At 42.8% G+C, this 22,139-nt stretch overlaps 1 protein-coding gene and 1 pseudogene across 2 annotated transcripts in view; both read right to left on the minus strand.

Moving 5' to 3' along the window:
- Positions 1 to 1,583: 1,583 nt before the first annotated feature.
- LOC113424461 (uncharacterized) lies at positions 1,584 to 20,460 on the minus strand (annotated as a pseudogene). The gene is made up of 3 exons (XR_015747031.1): positions 20,137 to 20,460; positions 17,779 to 18,032; positions 1,584 to 4,628 (listed from the first exon to the last, which is right to left on the minus strand). The product of XR_015747031.1 is annotated as an uncharacterized LOC113424461 (transcript).
- The window catches only part of LOC113432404 (uncharacterized), a 64,442-nt gene continuing 52,987 nt past the window's right edge, over positions 10,685 to 22,139 (minus strand). Inside the window, exon 3 of the mRNA XM_087953363.1 lies at positions 10,685 to 14,171. Coding sequence (XP_087809489.1) covers positions 13,120 to 14,171 — 1,052 coding nt within the window. The 3' untranslated portion in view covers positions 10,685 to 13,119. The remainder of the gene's footprint in view (positions 14,172 to 22,139) is intronic.

Here is a 22,139-nt window from a genome sequence, read left to right on the forward strand (position 1 = left end):
CAAAATCGCTGAACTCAGGAACTTGAACTAACCACGTTACTGTAAACAAGGGTGAACATGGAAAATAACTGATGGTGTAAGATAACTGAGTAATTAAAAATATACTTGTTATTTCCGTTTTATGCTTCCTTAATAGAAATATATACAATATTGTCCTTATTTGGTAAAATGTAGTAAGAGTAACGCCCAGGTCTACGCTGAGGTCATAATGGGTATAAAAATATTGTCTCAGAAGGAGCTGGGGGGGTTCAGAATTTGCCACGCTAATGCTCTGAACACTTTGCGCAAATAAAACCTGTATTCTCCAACCTTTCGTGGTCTTGTGTCCTGATTTGGAAGCAAGATTTGCTGCTACAGGTGGACTTCATCTCCCAGAATTCATGCTGGCTGGGGGATTCTGGGAGCGGAAATCCACCCATCTTAAAAGTCGTCAAGGTTGAGGAACACGGATATTGACGTACACATGCATACACCAGTGTCCACGTGACACACGTCCATGTTTGAGGATAGTTAATCTTTATGAAAACTATCCCCCCCTTCGAGAAGGAGAGATGTAAGAATTCAAATGCACATTTAAGGTTAAGAACTTGTTCGAGGTGAGTTTGGCTGGCAGGGCCCTTGCTAACTTCTGCCAGAAGCCGCTGAAGGAGGGGAGACAAACCATGATAACACTGGCAATTAACCCAGATTGTGATGGTTACAATCTGCTATCCAGTGAGAGCCAGGAAGTGGGGCTTTTCTGCAGCAGGCCCTGCTGTGGGGAAGACCCTGCAGACGCTTCTGGAAAGCTGAAGAGGGCCGTCCGTCCCCCCCAGTTTCTGGGACAGGAGGATTAGAGATGGTGGGAGGGGTGTGTGTGTGTTTCAGATGCCAGGGTTTTTTGGGGTTCTCTTGGTTTTGGTTTAATTTTGGTTGTGAGCCCCCAACCGGTAGCTGCTGTTGTTTCACGAGAGGTGGCCATAGAATGAAATGGATGTCTTCCCAACAAGGTGGTTTCTAAATTTGATAATAAATAAAAGTAAATAAGTACAGGTGATCCTCAACTTATGGCCGTCTCCCCATTATGGATCACCGTCATAAAGTCCCTTTTGTGGGGGGGCTCTGTTGTAACTTCAAACTGTCACAGGTTGAGGGCGGCCTGCTGTGACCCTCCAGGGCTGCCTCTGCCCTGCAGCTGTGCCGGATGAGCTCTTGGCTGAAAGCGGGGACTAACCCAAACTCGGCCTCTCTCACTTGGCCACCAATGATCTGCCCTCAAGAGCAGGGATCCATCCAAATGCCAGCCCAGCACGTTTCTCCTAAAGTTCCCCCTTTGAATGCAACAACAGGAAGTCAAAAGTGTCCAGCGAGGGAGGATGGAGCCCAAAGAATCGGGATGGCAGCTGTTTGTACACAGTTGATTTTCTCTCCGTTTTCAAGGGCATCACACACACACAGCTAAAAAAAAAAAAACCAGCAAGATTTTGACTAAACACTATGGCACAATTTGGCTGCCATCTTCTTTACATCCTGCCAGTCCATACCCTGAAAATAGTCTTCTTAATTATTTTGAAGAACAATTTTATTAAGGATTGCATTGGAGATCCAACAAAGAAACAATACAAGTATATGTGTGTGAAAACATGAAAAAGACAATGTGAAAAAAATCCCTCCCAACATGGTAGTAAGAAAAAGAAACTTTCCCTCTTCATCTTTAGCAACCATATTCAACATAAACATTTTAACACAATAAACAATCAGATGCATCTTCATTCCACCTTCACCCCATTTTCTCCTCTCTAAATCTTCAGTTCTCCTTATTGATCAGCAAAGTATAGTAAGAATTATCAAAAATACCTGGGTGTCTTCACTTATGACTGTAGCAACTTATGACTGGAAATCCATTCCAAGTTGTGGCCTAAGTAAAGGACTTCTTGTACTCTGCAAAACATTAAATCTATTCTACTTCCCACATTTTTAAAACTCTTTTGTGTAATCATTCTGGTAAGTTACGAATTTGGCTTTGCGAGCAAAACCTCTTTATAGTCTCAACACTTCTTCCCTTTTGCCTCATTGTGTTCTCTCTGATGGGATTTGAGGTTGCTTGAGTAGGAAAAACATTTTCCCCACATCAAATGTTTGTAGGATTTCCCTTCTGTCACTGTGTGAAGTTCCTGGTAAACGTTAACATGTGAATGGGGGAAAAAAGGGTTCCCAACATTGTTCACAACTGAAGAGATTTATCTCTGCTATGGACTTTCTGGTGCATTTTTAGTTTTGATTTACTATGAAAAGGTTTCTCACACTCTACACACTTGTAAGGCCGCTCTCCTGTGTGACTTCGGGTGTACATGCAAAGTGCTGAGGATTGGGCAAAACATTTTCCACACTCCAGACATTAATACGGTTTTTCTCCAGTGTGGATTCTCTCATGATTCAAAAGATTATCTTTCCGAAAAAAAACATTTATCACATTCTGAGCATTTGTGAGGTTTCTCTCCTGTATGGATTCAGCAGTGATTTCTAAAGGAAGAAGAATTAGCAAATGCTCTCCCACAATCTAAACATTTGTAACTTTTTCCTCATGTGTGAATTTTCATATGACTTCCAAGGGCTGAAGGGGTACAATAAAATCTTCCACATTCATTGCATTGATGTGGCTTCTCCCCTGTTTGGGTTTTATGATGTCTCCAAAGGTTTGCCTTGTGTCTAAAATATTTTCCACATTCTGAGCATCTGTAGGGCTTCTCTCCCATGTGGAGTCTCTGATGTCTTCTGAGGTACTGTTTTCGGGAAAAGCATTTCCCACACTCCCCTCATTTGTAGGGCTTCTCCCCAGTGTGGATTCTTTGATGAGTCTGAAGCTCTCTTGGCAAAATAAAACTTTTCCCACACTCCCCACATTTATAAGGCAGCTCTTCTTTGTGCCTCTTCTGTTGATTCTGAAGTCCAGAAGAATTTACAAATCGCCTCTCACATTCTGGGCATTCATAGGGTCTCTCGCCACTGTGGTGTCTCTGATGTCTCACCAGGGATGATTTCAAGGTAAAACATTTCCCACATTCGAGGCACTTTTTGCTTTTCTCCCCTTGTGTGTTTTCCAATGATTACGAAGACTTGAACTGTGGGTGAAATATTTTCCACACTCAAAGCATTTGTAAGATTTTATTCGTGCATGTGTCTTCCCATGGGACCAAAGAGCTGACTTCCGAGAAAAGCTCTTCCCACATTCCCAACACTTGTAAGGTTTCTCCCCTGTGTGGATTCTCTCGTGGATTCTGAGAGTGGCTTTTTGACGGAAAAATGTCCCACATTCCAGACATTCATAAGGTTTCTCTCCAGTGTGGATTCTCTCATGATTCAAAAGAGTAGCTTTCCGTGAAAAACATTTATCACACTCTGAGCATTTGTGAGGTTTCTCTCCTGTATGGATTCGGCTGTGACTTCTAAGGGTAGATGACTGAGCAAATGTTCTCCCACAGTCTAAACATTTGTAGTTTTTTTCCCCTGTGTGAATTTTCACATGAGATTTAAGGGCTGATGAGGTATAATAAAATCTTCCACAGTCGTTGCATTGATGTGGCTTCTCCCCTGTGTGGGTTTTATGATGTCTCCAAAGGCCTCCCTTATAAGGAAAAGATTTTCCACATTCCACGCATCTGTAGGGCTTCTCTCCTGTGTGGACCCTCTGATGGATTCCAAGGTCGTGTTTTCGGGAAAAACATTTCCCACACTCCTCACATTTATAGGGCTTCTCCCCTGTGTGGATTCTTCCATGAATCTGAACCTCAGTTTGTGAAAAAAAAACATTTCCCACACTCCCCACAATCATAGGGTTTCTCCTCTGTGTGCCTCTTCTGGTGTCTCCAAAGTTCAGAAGAACTTACAAATCGTTTCTCACATTCTGGGCACTCATAGGTTCTCTCTCCGATATGACGTCTCTGATGTTGCACCAGGGTTGATCTCAAGGTAAAACATTTCCCACATTCGAGGCACTTTTCATTTTTCTCCCCTGTGTGTGTTTTCCAATGACTCTGAAGAGATGAACTCTTGGTGAAACATTTTCCACATTCAAAGCATTTGTAAGATTTGATTCCTGCATGAATCTTCTCATGGACTCCAAGAATTGAGCTCTGAGAAAAGCTCTTTCCACATTCCCAACACTTGTAAGGTTTTGTGTGAATTCTCTCGTGATTTCTGAGACTGGTTTTTCCACAGCAAAATTTCCCACATTCCAGACATTGATAAGATTTCTCTCCAGTGTGGATTTTCTGATGTGTACGAAGGTCTGACTTTTGACCAAAGCGTAAGTCACATTCCTCACATTTATAGGTTTTTAGTCTGGTGGAGCTTCTGAGACCTTTTGCTTCATTTCCAGAGTTGAATTTTACACCCTCCAAACCTTGGCTGGATCCACTTCCCACATGGACCTTCCTGTGGGTCAAAAGGAGGGACCTGCGAGCAAAGGATTTCCCACACTCTGAGCATTCATGCGTTTTTTGGTGGGTTTTTTGGGTGCTGCTTGTGTCAGACGGGGGATCCAAGTGTTTCCCATGTTCCATGCGTTCTGATAGCTGCTGCTTTGGACTGATTTTCTACTATCTGTTGATAGTTGTCTTGCAGGAAAATCTTTGGTGACAGTTGCTTTACTGGTGGTAGAAGAAAAAAGAAGCAGAGAATAGTATTTTCTTTTGAGATTGATAGAGAATCAGAAAATCTTAGCTTTGAAAGGGCTGCCTTGGGTAGGCCTTTCAAAACATATTTACAATTATGGATGGCAGCCTTCTGGCCATCAGCTTTTCCTGATATCTGAGAAAAAGACAAGCCTCAAGACTTGCATAAAAGTTGTCCTTTGTAAAACACCCAACAACAAGATTCTGCCACATCACAATCTCATCAGGGAAAACGAGGAAAATATTGGTTTGCAAAGATTCTGCCCAACTTTTCAAGAAAAAGCAAACTAAACACTACCATAAGAACAAAGATTATCCAATCCTCTCTTTTTTGGATTAAGAAGAAAGAAAAAGGATCTGACATCATAACAGGGTTCCAATATTTAAGGGGCTGCCACAAGAAAGTGGCGGGGAGGGTTTCAACATATTTTCCAAAGCACTTGAAGGCAGGACAATAAGCCACGGATGGAAATTAGGAGAAATTTCCTAAAAGTGAGAACAATTAAAGCAGAGGATCTGGTTGCCTCCAGAAGATCAGGAGCTGCATCACTGGAGGTTTGAAGAAGAGATTGGAGAAGGGCTTGTCTGAAATGTTACGGGTTTTCCTGCCTGAGCAGGGAATTGGGCTGGAAGACCTCCAAGGTCCCTCCCAACTCTTATCATTTTCTTATTCTGTGATCCATTTTTAGGTTGGGAGAACCCTAAGCCTACACTTAGGCAAGAACAACCAAAAGTACACATATAGACTGGGTGAAACCAGGCTTAATATCAGTAACTGGGAGAGGGATCTTGGTGGACAACCAGCTAAATACGAGCCAGCCGTGTGGGGTGACAGTTCAGGCATAAGGCACCTGTGACCACCAGGCCTTCAGACCCTCCTGGAAGTTGCCCTGCAGAGGCTCTGGAAAGACCCCCAAGTGGTTTCCTTCCCCTGTTGGGACAGCAGCAAAGCCATGAGGCTTCCTGGCCATGAGTTAACCGGAAGTGTGTGGGATAAGCATTTAAATAATTGATTGTATTATTCCTTCTAATAATTTATAATCATAAGCATTTTTAAAAAAACCATTTACAATTACGTAAGCATTTAACAAATTCATTTACACAACTAGGTGTATCCTTCCTTATCATTTATAATGAAAGTGCTGTATATACTGAAGAATGAATTGAAATAATTTAATTTATTATTCTCTGCTGTTTCTCCCTAGGGATTCTCAATTGCTAGGGGTGGGAAAGGATGGAGAGGGGATTCACACGCCAGCAGAGTCAAAGAGGGAATTCTGAACGTTTGATCATCAGCGGCTCAATTCAACCAACTAAACCTTTTCTTTCCCTAACAAACCTCCCCACCCACCCCAATTAAAACGAGGTCAGGCTGTGATAATATCACCTTACAAGCTCCGTAAAGGTGTGAAAGCCGCACTTCGCTCACTTTTCCAGCTGCTCTTGGGAGAAACGGGCGTTCAGAGGCTTCCTCTTCCAGCGGACCACAGAGAGACCTTCTGAAGGGACTCACCCCAAAGCTCCTCCCCGGATCCCCCCCCGGGGAGCCTTGGCCGGGCGAGGAGGGGGCAGATCCAGCCCGGGGAGGGAGACCCCTTTGCCCCCCCCTTTGCCCCCCCGCTGGAGGGAAGGGAGGGATCCGCTCCCCGCAGGCGACGCCGGAGCCGGATCTCCCCGAGGAAAAGCCGAAGAACGGGATCCGCGGCAGCTGCCTTTCTCCTGGCGGGGGAGAAGATCTCTTGGAGGCCGGAGGAGAGCAGCCCCACCTGCCCCGACGGGGACCCAGGAGCCTCACCCGAAGGACCCAGCGCCGATCCTCCCCGCGCGAAGGGAAGCGGAGATCCAGTGAGTGGGAGGGGAGGAGAGGCGTGGGAGGGGTTTCCACTCCTCCTCTCGGGCTCCGCCCCCTCCTTGCTGCCCCGCCCCCTTAGCCGCCGCCTCTCCTGCCCCCTCCGCACCTCCCTTGCCAACCAGGGCCACAAAGAGATGCTTTTGGGGGGGGGGGGGGTTTCTCTTTAGAAACTCCGTTCATGGCAACCAGCAGAAATCTCCAGTTACTTTTTGGGGCAGGGGTCTCCAGCCTCTCGAACTTCAGGGACCCCTAAATTCATCCTTTTCAAATTTATAATTTTAAAATTAAAATAAAACTTGATTGCCGGAAATACGACTTCAGCAACAGAGTGGTCAATGTCTGGAATACTCTATTTATTTATTTATTTATTTTTATTTATTTGATTTGCCAATTGTTTACAAGATAATAAGTATAAATGTATACATAGTTGTGAATACATGAAATGGGTACATATAAGAAAGATAAAAGAAGAATAAGAGAAACAATAGGACAGGGACGGTAGGCACGTTGGTGCGCTTATGCACGCCCCCTACAGACCTCTTAGGAAAGGGGTGAGGTCAATAGTAGACAGTCTAAGGTTAAAGTTTTGGGGGTTTGGGGAAAAAAACCACAGTCAGGTAGAGTATTCCAGACATTGACCACTCTGTTGCTGAAGTCGTATTTCCTGCAATCAAGTTTGGTGCGGTTAACTTTGAGTTTGTATCTATTGTGTGCTCTTGTGTTGTTATGGTTGAAGCTGAAGTATTCATTGACAGGTAGGACATTGCAATGTATGATTTTATATACCATGCTTAAGTCAGACCGAAGACGGCGTAATTCAAGGTTTTCTAGGTCTAGAATTTCAAGTCTGGTGGCATAAGGTATTCTACAACGAGTAGAAGAGTGGAGAACTCTTCTTGTGAAATATTTCTGGACTTTCTCAATTGTGCTAATATCAGATACGTAGTGTGGGTTCCAGACTGATGAACTGTATTCGAGTATTGGTCTAGCAAATGTTTTGTATGCTCTGGTTAGTAGTGTGATATTACCAGAGAAAAAGCTACGTAGGATTAGGTTAACAACTCTTAATGCCTTTTTGGCTATGTAGTTGCAGTGGGCTCTAGCACTTAGATCATTAGAGGTGAGTATTCCAAGGTCCTTTACAGAGCTTGGGTCATCTGACTCTGTGGTTTTTTCCCCAAACCCCCAAAACTTTAACCTTAGACTGTCTACTATTGACCTCACCCCTTTGCATAAGCGCACCAGAGGTGGGTATTCAGCAGGTTCTGACCAGTTCTGGAGAACCGGGAGTGGAAATTCTGAGTAGTTCGGAGAACCGGCAAATACCACCCCTGACTGGCCCTGCCCCCATCTATTCTCTGCCTCCCGAGTCCCAGGTGATCGGCTGGTTCTTCTTTGGTTGCCCTGCACAGGAGAACAGAGCTGGAAAGCAGGTTAGTGGGGTGGGGAGGGAATGGGGATTTTGCAGTAACCTTCCCCTGACACACCCACAGAACCAGTAGTAAAAAAATTTGAATCCCACCACTGGCCGCCACCTGTTGCTTCGGCCCACCTGTGCCGCTGCCGCCCCCCTCTTGCTGCACCAGCACCATTACCACGTTCTGGCCGGTGAGGGCTGCGCTTCCCATACTCCAGAACTCTAGTCACAGGACTGACCCATTGGTTATCCCGGAGCAGCTCCTCCGCCTGCGTGTGCTGCAGACCACCCAAATTTTCTCACGGACTACCAATGGTTGGTGACCTCTGGGGTTTTTTTTGGGCGGGGGGTATGTTAGGTATAACATTGATACCCAACAAGGTTTGGGTGGATAAATATATAAACTAAGGTATCATAGTTTAAGTGTTTGTAACTTTAAGCACCACACTGCATGTAATTAGCCAATTAAGGGTGCGGTTAGAGACTGCAATAAGAGGAAGCAGTAGAAAGCTTGCTTCTTACTGCCTATTGTCTTACTGCCTACTGTTTTACTGTTTACCGTTTGCTGTTTACTGTTTACTGCTGTTTACTGCTGGATACAACTGTTTACTACTGTTTTACTGCGACTGTCTACTGTTTGATCGTTCTACTGAATATCCAGCGTTATCCTCTGGAGAAAGGCATCGGAGGAGGAGAAGTAATCTTTATCGGCTGATAAAGATATAGTAAGGACTATTATCTGGACTGAGTTAGTGAGTCTTACTGAATGGATATATTGTGAATGACATACGGACTGATTGACAATGCTTAAACTCTAACTGGATTAAAAACTATTTAAACTACAAACAGTGTTTGTGTTCAGTGTGTGTATACTCTAAAACCCTTCCTCTCTCATTTGACTGCCTGGCTTGACTGCTGCTGCATACTCTGCTAGGGGTTTATCCCCAAACACTAACAGGGTACTTTTACTTTTTTGGTGTCCCTTCCTAAACTGGATAATAAATATTTATTTTTACTCCCCCTGGAACGTTTGATTCGGCTCTTATCAGGTCTTACACTGATCTGTAACAGCCCCTGGTGCAGTAGTTACGGGACCCTCCATGATCCTGAGAGTTGAAATTGGGCGGTGGGGGTCTCTGAGCATGGGTGGTGTTTCTTCAGAGTCTCAGATTCTTGGGATGGGTCCTCTCCCATGGGACAGGAAAGAAGAGAGTTTGGAGGAGCAGCCCAAGATCTCATGCTTGTTCCTCTAGAGCAGTGGTGGCTAACCTTTTTGGGCTCCTGTGCCAAAAATTGATTGTGCGCTGGAGGAGGAGAGAATTAACCATGGTTAAAGAGAAACCAGGAATTAAGGTAGGTCTCCTTTAATGAGGTTCATTAATCCCACAGAAATATACCATTGAATGTATGCTGTTTGAAGTGACATTTTTATGAAAGATAGGTAAATTGGGTTTGGATTGATGGAAATAAGCAAGAAAAACATTTAATGTAACATCATTTATGAATAATAATGAAATGTCTCAGTAAAGAATCAGAATATACTATTGGAATGTAAATTTATGGTTAAATCCACAACTGTGCACACATTAGTCTTAATTGCACATACAATGTCAGAGTTTTTGCAACGCGGCTACTGTTGTGAAATAACCCAGGAGGAAAACACAGCACACAGAGGCTTAGCCATTTAACAATGGTTTATATACAAGACATTTATATACAGACATATACATTGGTAGGCAAATACCTGAACAAGCAATCCTCTTAACTCTGCAATGGAGTCAGAACACAAGGAGAGAGAATACGTCCTCTAATGGCTGCCTTTAGATAGACACCTCTTAAAGTGGTAAACTTCTGTGGGACCCATCCTTAGTCCTGAAGCGGCAGTACCCATGCTGATTCATCTTTATTGCATTAGCCTTACGTTGCATCAGCCTTACAGCAGCTAGTCAGCTCTTAAATCTCTATACCTTAACATACAACAGCCTTGATCACATAATTGAAAGTCGTACTTCTTGTGACTAATGACGTGTGTCCTATGTAAGATGCGGTTCATTTAATCCTGGGTGTGTCAGGCACAGGCCACCAATGATCTGCCCTTAAGAGCAGGGATCCATCCAAAACCCCGGGACATTTTGTTTCTCCTAAAGTTCTCCTTTGAGTGCAACACAGGAAGTCAAAAGTGTCCAGCGAGGGAGGATGCAGCCTAAAGAATTGGGATGGCAGCTGTTTGTACACAAGTGATGTTCTCTCCATTTTAAAGGGCATCACACACAGAGCTAGAAAAAATGGCAAGATTCTGACAAAACACCATGGCACAATTTGGCTGCCATCTTGACGTTTTTTTACATCCTGCCAGTCCATACCCTGAAAATAGTCCTCAATATTTTTTTAACAATATTTTTTTTTATTTCTTTAAATACATCTTTAGGTAAACAGTGTGGTTCCAGGTTTTTTACATTTTAAATCAAACATGACCATAATCACAGATACAGCTTTCTTATCTAATTTCACATCCTTACCTATTACCAATTTTCCTTTTTATGTTCTCATATATTACTTTATATCATCCTCTTTATTCTTAATCATTCTCTATATTCATTGATCATATTTGTCACATTTGCAAATTTTATCAAATCATATTCTATTAATTATTCACAAATTCATCTTAATTTATATTATCCAATATTTTATCCCCTTTTTAATATTACTTTTAGCACCATTATACATATACATATATACACATACACACACACACACATATATAAAAATAACGCACATACTTCTCTCTAATTTCATCACATTTACACAAATTATATTTTCCGTCTTATTTTCATTTGGCCAATTATATAAACTAATAAAAATATAATCATTTTTCCTATTACCCTATACTATGTTCATATACCTCATTACCTTATAGAGATAAATAACAATGTATATAATCCATTAAAAATATTACCATATACTATACTATACACACACACACACACACACGTGTGTGTGTGTTCTCTGTCAGATTCCATATAGTATTTCCTTCCCCATATTACATATTAATTTCTTATATCTTGCATAAACACTTATATATCTTAATTAATAATCCTATCATAAGATCTTATTTTCATATCTGCTCCAATTAAATTGTTAATCCTTATTCTTATTCTGATTATTTTATATATCTTTAATATTACTATAATGTTACTAATTCCAAACTCCTCAAAATCTATATATGTTTTAACTACTAAAATAGCCCATGTGGAATCCCCATCATTTCCAACTTTAACCATCATCTTTAACTCTCCTTACTATGTTAGTTCGTCTCTTCTTAGCTTGCTTTCCATTCTCTATCATTTTTTGGCCCTTTCTCTCAGTTGTTCCTCCTTTATTATTTTCTGCTGTTTTTTTTCCCAGTTATCAAATTTTGTCTCCACCCTCCTGATCTTCTTTCTGTAATTTCCTTTCCTTTTGTTTAACCTTCAAAGTGTTCTCCCCTTTATTTATTACATCAATCATTCACAGATTTAATTTCCTTTTTGTTCTTTTGTGTTGTTTGTTGTTCCCTTTGTTTTGTTTCGCTGGTTTCTCTTTTGTCTAACTCCTCCCCCTTCCGTATTCTTTCTTCTTCTTTTGCTTGCATTGCCATTTCTGGACTTTTTTTCTGTGCTCTGTATTTTAGTACATAAGTTCAGAATTCTGTTCATCAGAATTCTGTTCATCAGAATTCTGTTCATTTTATTTGCAGCTTGAAGTTCCAACCTTATTTCTTTACATATTTCACTGATCTTTATTTTGTTTGATGTATCCAATTATTTGATTGTCCTGTAGTTTTTATTTAAACCAGCATCTTTCTTTAATTTTTAAAGTCAATGTCTTCAGGTCTTTATTTCCCAATTTTAATCAGTCTATTCCTCTTCAAAGAGTTCCAAGAAAAAATAACCAATAGTTCCAGGGATAATATCTTCATATAGTCCTTCGCTGTTTGGTTTTAATATTTCAACTTTCTGGCATCTTATTATGATACAGTTTCTTTTATTCCTTTTAAATTTACACTTTAATTAAATCGTTAGTTTGAAGGGATCTGCAGGATTTTTCTTTTATCAACAGGTGGCGCTCTTAATCCAATTTTCACTTTCCACCCTTTCCCCCCCTTCTTTACCTTTTATTAACTTTGCCAATTTTCCAAATATTAGCTATTATTTTCTTTTTAAAACAATCAATTTCAGTATTTCAAATAATGCCTTTTTCATGCCAAATGCTGTCCGATCACGTTCCAATTTTATGTTCTTTTTTCTAAAAGTTTTCACTGTTGTTTACTTTCCTTTTTTTTTCTTTTCCCAAAAAGTAAATTCCTTGCATTTCCCAGTTTTTCTGTCACTTTCCAATTGCAGCTAACACAATTCTTTATGAGAATTCTTTTCTGTTTGTTTTATCAGGGTTACCTTAAAGTTCAAAGTATTATCACCCAGTCCACACACCATTCACTTCTTATCCGCTCCAGCACAGTCCTAGTTTTCCAGACTGCCTCCCGTCTTCATGGTAGCCATTTTAGGCTACCGCTGCAGCTCATCTTCAAAGGGGGGTTTCCTTACAGGAAGGGGAGATGCGGCGCCCCTCGACCTGCCAGGTGGTCCCCTTTTCTTCACCACTCCTACAAGGTGATTCCTGTCCCAATTGGGACCTTCCAACGAGGAGGAGAGCTCAGGGTGAAGCCGCAGACAATCGCCAACTCCTTTCTGACTGCGACGGAAGTGCAACCAGAAGTTTCCTCTTGATTATTTTGAAGAATAATTTTATTAAGGATTGCATTTGTAGATCCAACAAAGAAACTAAACAAGTATGTACGTGCGTGTGAAAACATGAAAAGGACAATGTGAAAAACTCCCTCCCAAAAAGATAGTATGTTGTGGTCCTAAGTTGAGGACTTCCTGTACTCTGCAAAACATTATATCTACTCCTTACACACTCATCACTCTTTTATGTAATCACTCTGGTAATGTGGCTTTGTAAGCAAAACATCCTCACACTCCCAACACTTCTGCCCTTTTGCATCATTGTGTACTCTCTGATGGTATTTAAAGTTGCTCGACTAGGAAAAACATTTCCCCCACATCAAATATTTGTAGGATTTCCCTTCTGACACTGTATGAAGTTCCTGGTAAATATTAACATGTGAATTTTGGGGAAAAAATGGTTCTCAACATTGCTCATAACTGAAGAGATTTATCTCTGCTATGGACTTTCTGGTGCACTTTTAGCTTTGATTTACTGGGAAAAGGTTTCTCGCACTCTGCACACTTGTAAGGCCGTTCTCCTGTGTGACTTTGGGTGTGCATGTGAAAGGTTGAAGGACGGGCAAAACATTTTCCACACTCCAGACATTTATATGGTTTTTCTCCAGTGTGGATTCGCTGATGCACCACAAGATAATCTTTCCGTGAAAAACATTTATCACACTCTGAGCATTTGTGAGGTTTCTCTCCTGTATGGATTCGGCTGTGACTTCTAAGGTGAGATGACTGAGCAAATGTTCTCCCACAGTCTAAACATTTGTAGTTTTTTTCCCCTGTGTGAATTTTCACATGATCTTTAAGGACTGATGAGGTACTATAAAATCTTCCACATTCATTGCATTGATGTGGCTTCTCCCCTGTGTGGGTTTTATGATGGCTCCGAAGGTTTCCTTTGTGTCTAAAATATTTTCCACATTCTATGCATCTATAGGGTTTCTCTCCCGTGTGGAGCCTCTGATGGCTTCTGAGCTGCTGTTTTTCGGGAAAGCATTTCCCACAGTCCCCACATTTGTAGGGTTTCTCCCCTGTGTGGATTCTCTGATGAATCTGAAGCACTCCTGGTGAAATAAAACTTTTCCCACACTCCCCACATTGATAGGGTTTCTCCTCTTTGTGCCTCTTCTGGTGTCTCCGAAGCTCAGAAGAATCCACAAATCGCTTCTCACATTCTGGGCATTCATAGGGTCTCTCTCCAGTGTGAAGTCTCTGATGTCGCACCAGGTGTGATTTCAGGGTAAAACATTTCCCACATTCAAGGCACTTTTCGGTTTTCTCCCCTGTGTGTGTTTTCTCATGAGTGCGAAGAGAAGAACTCTGGGTGAAACATTTTCCACACTCAAAGCATTTGTAAGATTTTATTCCCAGATGAATCTTCTTATGGACCCAAAGATTTGAGTTCTGAGAAAAGCTCTTCCCACATTCCCAACACTTGTAAGGTTTCTCCCCTGTGTGGATTCTCTTGTGGTCTCGGAGAGTGCCTTTTTCACGGAAAAAAATCCCACATTCCAGACATTCATAAGGTTTCTCTCCAGTGTGGATTTTCTGATGTGTAAGAAGGTCTGACCTTCGACTAAAGCATAAGTCACATTCCTCACATTTATAGAGTTTTAGTGTTGAGGGGCTTCTGAGAATTTTGGAGTCTTTCCCAGAGTTGGATTTCTCACCCTCCAAACTTTCACTGGATCCACTTCCCACATGGACCTTCCTGTGGGTCAAAAGGAGGGACTTACAAGCAAAGGATTTCCCACACTCTGAGTATTCATGGATTCTTTTGGGCGTTCTTGGAGTGCTGCTTGTGTCTGATGGGGGATCCAAGAGTTTCCCAGGCTCCATCCTTTCGGACAGTTGCTGCCTTGGGCTGATTTTCTACTATCTGTTGGCATTTGTCTTCCAGGAAATCTTTTGTCACAATGTATGATTGGCTGTTGGAAGGAAAAAGAAGCAAGAGAAAAGTATTTCCTTTGCAGAAATGTAGAGTGTTACAAAATCTCTAGGAGGAAAACTCTTACATTGTTGTGGTCATTAAGTGAAGGGAGATCCTGGCAAGACCTGCAGAGGTGCCTGAAGGGGTTGGGGGAGACCCTGTTCCAGTTCCAACACAGGTCACACAGGAATTAGGGGTGAGATGCAAAGCTGCAGCCTGGGGCCTTCAGCCATTGCAGGCATCTGCCACAGACCACAGGACTGGACTTCAGCCCAGTGTCACTGCTTCCTCTCAGAAATGCGCCCTCAATCCCCACACTGGAGGCCTTCACAGCCTTCCACCATTCTCCAAGCTGCATGTTCCATACCGTCTCTAAGCAACATGTCCCAAGCTCCTCTAAGCTTCTCCAGGACCCCTTAGGTCAAACGTGGGCTGTGCGGGGGACTCGGATGGTCTCCCTGACCCCCAAGACAAACCTGTGATTCTTACCTGGGACTTCATCCACTTAATGACCAGTGAAATCACTTAATCACTGCAACAGTGAATGCAGAATTACACTCATTGAGCAAAGCCCTCATGTGATATCTCACACAATGATCGCTTTTCAAAACAAGTAAGATTCCAATCGCCATGGTAGTCATAAGTCAAGGACTACCTACAGGCAACCCAAAAGATTAAGGCATCACAGAAACAAAAGAGGAGGAAAGAGCTTTTGAAAGGCTGTCAAAATGCCTTTCTTTCGAGGATTCGAATTTCCCACTGGGAGAGCTCCGGCGCAAGGATACGGACAACTGCTTGAAAGCCGGATCTTTTTTATTTTTCAGGAAGGCAAGAGATAGCGAGGAGGCTGCGTTCCTGGGCTAGCTACCTTTGTATGGTAAGTCCCTTGATTTTTTATACCCCATTTCTCCTTTTGTGTGTGAGTGCTTGTATTTGTATTTAATGTTTCAAATCCTGTCAGGGTTTGTCTTTATTTCCGCCGGAGGGTAAACTCCGCGGGGTGCGGAAGGCAAACTTTGCGGGGTAGATTGATTGTACTATCGGCTTCGTTCTAATCTCTTTTAGCTTTACAACAGTTTCTTATATTTGTTTTGTGGCAATCTCCTGTCTGTCTCCTTTATAATCTATATATGTTTTTGTGTCTTTTGTCTGTTTGTTTTGCTGATTTGGCACGTCTCGTGTTTGTAAAGGTTTTCTTTTCTTATTTCCCTAGTTTTCTTAATTATTTGGGCTTTTGTCTAAAAGGCTTCTTTAATACCTTTTATTTGATTCCTTTCCCTATGCAAGTTTGTTTTATGGCTGGCCTGATGTTCCCTTTGGGCTTTTCCTGCTTGAGTGGCACCACTGTCCTCGTGAAGTTCCCTTTCCACAGAGCGTTGAGGTTATTATAAGCAACCCATTTTTTCCTCCCCTTTTCTTGCTTTTTCCGATTATTCCACTTATGAGCTCCATCCCACCATGGCTGATTCATCCTGGCCTCCTTGTGACACGTTGGCTCTCCCTGCATGGATTCCGTTTCACAGCTCAGTCTCTTCCTCTTGGGAAGCCCAAGCGACTCTCCTTCGTGCTGCTTATTTATTTGTTGTTTCAATTTATTTGCCACCCATTTCACTGAGGGGGCTACTTCCAGGGGGTCTTTTGAGAGTAAAAACGGAGAAAGGAATCTAAGTGTAAACACAACAGTACCAAAAGTAATGAAATGATCAACGATGGGATAAAACAACGGAGGTACAATAATGTCAAATAAAAAAATGGATGGTGGGTGAAGCAGGGAGTGTGGGAGAAGGGAGACAGGCTTTGCTCTCAGTCTAGTGGCCCCATCTCCTCCCTACTTGCCCCCACAGGGGTCCTACAGTAGGAAGCGCCATACCCGCCTTGGGCAAGAAGGGAAGGGGACGGAGCAGCTGCTGGCTTCTCCATCAAGAGCTTCCCTTAGGGGGCCACACCTGGCTTCTTCCACAACCCAGGGATTAGTACAAGACACGGGAATGTCTGAATTGCGGTCATCCCTCTGCGTTTCCTACCCAGATGGGAGAAAGGCTGGCCAATTCCCTGGGACCCACCCAGGCTGCTTGTCTTGATGCCCTGAGCACAGCCAGGTCCAGACAAAAAGCTGTGTGTGTGTTTCTGTATTAGAAGGAACAGTATAAGAGCCTCAACCCCAGAAGATCAGACAGGAAAATGGCTCCGGATTGGCATTTCATCCTCCTTCAGGGGAGACAGCATAGATCCCCAAAAAGGATCACTGCTGATCTCAGAGCAGATAAAGCTACACACAGAGCTTCCCAAAATTGAAAACGAATGATCCCGTCTGTTATCCCAACTGGCTCCAAAAGCAATAGAAGCAAAATAAAAATAAACCGACAATCTGTGACGTAGCTTAATCTTGGGGTAAATTGGATCCTGCAGTTTCTGAAAGGGGGGGCTCACGGAATAGCTTCAGAAGGAAAAGACCCCAATAAAGGATCCCCAATAAAGGATCCATATGATTTCAATTAAAAGTTAGGCTTTAGGAGTAAGCTTCAGCTTACTAAACTGTGACTCCCAATGCATTATGGGACAAGGCCTAAACAGGAACAATCTGAGCTGTGACATGGCTTAATCCTGGGGAAAATTTGATCCTGCAGTTTCTGAAAGGGGGGAGGGGGCCTCACTGAATAGCTTCGGATGGAAAATCCCCCCAAAATGATCCAGAGAATTTCAATTAAAGTTTAAGCGTTAGGAGAAGGCCTAAGCCCTTCAGGCTACTAAACTGTCACTCCAAGTGCATTATGGGACAAGGCCTAAACAGGAACAATCCGCACACATCACAGCTAAAAATGTATCCCTGAAACAAGACCCAGTTTGGGCTGAGGGAACATTTCCCCATGAAAGGTTGGGTAGGGGCTTCCCCACCTCCAGGTGAGTCCCCAGGCAGCCTCTTTCGGCTTCAGGGGTGCCTCCACCCAGCCGATGCGACTTCCCCACTTTGTGCCTTTCCACCCAAGGTCCACCTCCAACTCCACCAAGTGGGGCTTCTTACAACTAATATAGATTAAACAAATTATGCCTTCACTCAGCACCTTGGCAGATAAACCCAATTTTATTGCATTGCCACATAAAGATTTTTTTAAAAAGCTTATTTTCCAAACCAAGTTTCATTGACTCACCTTTAAAGTTACAGCTAAGAGGCCTCTGGGTCACTTATTATCCCTCTGAGTCAAAGCCAGGGATGACCCTCACTGCTGACCGGTTTTGGTTTCTCCTTCACTGACTTGGTCTTTTGGGCAGGAAGCTGCTTTTCCAACTGGGACAAGATGTCCAAATTTTCTGGAATGGAATCCCGGCCAAAATTTCATGGGCTCCAATCCAAGAACGCCCCTTTCTCCTCTCTGGAGTTCACAGCCACGTCTTCACTGGTCTCCTGCAAAGAGAAATGAAAAAGGCTCAGATGCCGACAGCAATGCTGAGCTTAATCTATCAATGTCCTAGAAGAGGGAGGGGAAAAAAATAGGATGATGTGTTTGAGGGTACAAGATAACAGGAAGTGGAAGTAAGTGAAAGGTCTTCAACATTTAAAATTGTAAGAGGAAATAACTGCAAAAGGAAATAGCCAGCTTAAAGGTAAAACAAAATGAATTGAAAAACAGGAAAGAGAAAACTAAAACAGAAGAACAGGAAAGAACCTATTGTTCGGAGAATCCATAAAATAACCAGGAACTGGAAAACAAGCCAAAAGAGCGTGGTCAAGAGACTTGAATATTGACCCACCTTAAATATATTGTCTCCTCATTTAAATTCACATGTGATGTATGATTTAGCATGTTTGGGGAGGGAAGCAAGAAATATGTAGAAGATGGCTTTTGAGAATGTAACCTCATGGTATCTCAGCCAATGGGAGACAAGGAGGGATGGGAGGAGGGTGTAGAGAATTTATGAAGATGTTGATTTGAGATAGTGAACTTTGGAGAGAACCAAACTTTGAAAGCTCCCCGTTTATTGCAATAAACCAGACAAAAAGTCCTCACTGTGTCTTGGCTGGTTATTGGTCAGGCAAGTTTGCCACTGGTTGAGAAGGAAAAGTAGCCAGGGGCACATCACAGGCCCAATGCTGCTCTGGACAGGCACTTGAAAATCATAGAATAGAATAGAATAGAATAGAATAGAATAGAATAGAATAGAATAGAATAGAATAGAATAGAATAGAATTCAATTCTTTATTGAACAAGTGTGATTTGTCTTCGGTGCAAATGCTCTCAGTATACATAAAGAAAAGATACATTCATCAAGAATCATAAGAATAGAATAGAATAGAATAGAATAGAATAGAATAGAATAGAATAGAATAGAATAGAATAGAATAGAATAGGAATAGAATAGGAATAGAATAGGAATAGAATAGGAATAGAATAGAATAGGAATAGAATAGGAATAGAAATAGAAATAGAAATAGAAATAGAATAGAATAGAATAGAATAGAATAGAATAGAATAGAATAGAATAGAATAGAATAGAGTAGAAATAGAATAGAATAGAATAGAATAGAAATAGAATAGAATAGAAATAGAATAGAATAGAATTAGAATAGAATAGAATAGGAATAGAATAGAATAGAATAGAATAGAATAGAATAGAATAGAATAGAATAGAATAGGAATAGAATAGGAATAGAATAGAAATAGAATAGGAATAGAAATAGAATAGAATAGAATAGGAATAGAATAGAAATAGAATAGAAATAGAATAGGAATAGAATAGAAATAGAAATAGAAAAGAAATAGAATAGAATAGGAATAGAATAGAATAGAGTAGAATAGAAATAGAATAGAATAGAATAGAATAGAATAGAAATAGGAATAAGAAATAGAATAGGAATAGAATAGAAATAGAAATAGAATAGGAATAGAATAGAAATAGAATAGAATAGGAATAGAATAGAAATAGAAATAGAATAGAATAGGAATAGAATAGAAATAGAATAGAATAGGAACAGAATAGAAATAGAATACAATACAATAGAATAGAATAGAATAGAATAGAATAGAATAGAATAGAATAGAATAGAATAGAATAGAATAGAATAGAATAGAATAGAATAGAATATGGGCCAAGTGTCATTGGACACACAAGGAATTTGTCTTAGTGTAAATACTCTTGGTATACATTAAAAAAAAAGATACATTCGTCAAGAGTTGAGAATCATAAGGTACAATAAGCAATCAATCAACAATAAGCACTTTAAAATCACGTGCCCCATAAGGCATCCTTCGGGCCACCAGCTTCTTCTAGGAGCTGCTCACAAGACCGGCCTGAAAACTCCCTCAGAGTTTGAGCTTTCAGGAGGGGCTGCCCCATCACAGCCTCCCCGTTGCAATTGAAACCAGTCCGTGTTATTTCCCCCTTGCATATCTCCAAAAAAAAAAAAAACCTTTTAAACCTCCGTTTAGTCCATTTTCCCCAACTGCACTTGCGGGATAGGCATTCTCGGAGATCTCATGCTCTGACGGATCACACGGAAAGCAACTTACCCAAAGGATCCACCCGGAAGCCCCCGGGGAGCCTTGGCCGGGCGAGGAGGGGGCAGATCCAGCCCGGGGACGGGAGGGAAGGGAGGGATCCGCTCCCTGCAGGCGACGCCAGAGCCGGATCTCCCCGAGGAAAAGCCGGGAAGCCGAAGAGCGGGATCCGCGGCAGCTCCCTTCCTCCTGGCGGGGGGAAAGATCTCCTGGCTGGAGGGCGGAGGGAGAGCAGCCCCGCCTGTCCCGAGCGGGACCCAGCAGCCTCTCCCGAGGGATCCAGCGCCAATCCCCCGCCGCCGGGCGATGCGGGACTCAAGCGGAGGGAAGCGGAGATCCAGGGAGTGAGAGGAGAGGGGCGGGGCTTCTGCTCTCCTCTCTGGCCCCGCCCCCGCCTATCAGCCCCGCCCCTATCCGCCGCAGCTCTCCCCCTCCCTTCCCCCAATCTCCCTCCTCCATAGGATCCCGTGCTCCGAAAGCTCCTCTGTTCCTCCGATGGGCGTCGGTGTCGAAGGTTCCTCTGCCCATGGGAAGAGTGTCCCTCCCTGCAGGCTGGGTGCGGGGCTGCCCCTCCTGCTCCAGTCTGTGTTTGTGTTTGTGTGTGTGTGTGAGAGAGAGAGAGAGAGTCTATCTATCTATCTATCTATCTATCTATCTATCTATCTATCTATCTATCTATCTATCTATCTATCTATCTATCGCCAGGCACAGAGATGCCCTTTTTAAGGTTTTTCTATTTTGGAACTCCGTTCAAAGTGCCAGAAATCTTCACTTACTTTTTTGGGGGTACCTTTCCTTTTTTTTGGTGTTCCTTCCTAACTGGATAATAAATACTTATTTTTCCTCGCAGGAATTTTTATTTCAGGTATCATCAGGTCTTACTCTGACCCGTAATAGCCTAACGGGTGCAGAGATGACATGGTGACCCTCCATCCTGAGAGTTTAAATTGTAGGGGTGGGGGTGGGGTCTCTATGAGCATGGGGGCTCTTCTCCCATTCTTTGGTTTCCTAAACCCCAGAGACCCCAAATTTGGGGTCTCCTGCTTTTTTTCCCCCAGTAGAGGTAGCACAGCACAACAGAGAAACAAGGCTGGCAATATTGCCAAGCCAGTGCAAAATAGAAATGGTTTCGTTTTTCATTTTTTATATTTTTTATTTGAGGGCTGTGCATCTTGATGAAAAACCATTCCCTGCTCAAGAAGAAGAAAGGAGAAAGGGAAGGATCCAAATCCACGTTCCAAGTCCAGAACTTGCTCCGGGTCAAGTGTGGGCTGGCAGGGGCCCTGGCTCCCTTTTGCAAGAGGTAGCTGAAGAAGGAGATGCAAACCCTTGCAAAACTGGTAATTAACCCAGATCCTGACCCGTTAGGATTTGCCATCTAGTAGGACCTGGGAAATGTGACTTTTCTGTTAGCAGCCCCTGCCCCATGGAAGACCCCTTTGCAGCCCCACTTCAGGGGTCTTTTGAGAGTAAAAAGGAGAAAGGAATCTAAGTGTAAACACAACAGTACCAAAAGTAATGAAATGATCAACGATGGGATAAAACAACGGAGGTACGTTGTCAAATAAAAAAATGGATGGTGGGTGAAGCAGGGGTGTGGGAGAGGGAGACGGGCTGCTCTCAGTCTGGTGGCCCCATCTCCTCCCACGCCTTCACAGGGGTCCTTGAGTGAGAGCGCCATACCCGCCTTGGGCAAGAAGGAGGAGCGGACGCTGCTGGGCTTCTCATCAGGCTTCCTTAGGGGGCCACCTGGCTTCTCACAACCCAGGGATTAGTACAAGACACGGAATGTCTGGATTGCGGTCATCCTCTGGGTTCCTACCAGATGGGAGAAGGCTGGCCAGTTCCTGGGACCCCCAGGCGCTTGCAGCCTGAGGCAGCGGGGTCCAGACAAAAAGCGTGTGTGTTGTTGAAGGGCAGTATAAAGCCTCAACCCGAAGATCGATAGGAAAATGGCTGTTGGCTTCATCTTCAGGGGGCAGTAGATCTAAGGATCACTGGATCTCAGAGCAGAT

The sequence above is a fragment of the Notechis scutatus genome, chromosome 2 (genome assembly GCF_049901735.1).
Source record: "Notechis scutatus isolate UNSWTSFEM ecotype Mainland chromosome 2, rNotScu1.2, whole genome shotgun sequence".
Lineage (NCBI taxonomy): Eukaryota > Metazoa > Chordata > Lepidosauria > Squamata > Elapidae > Notechis > Notechis scutatus.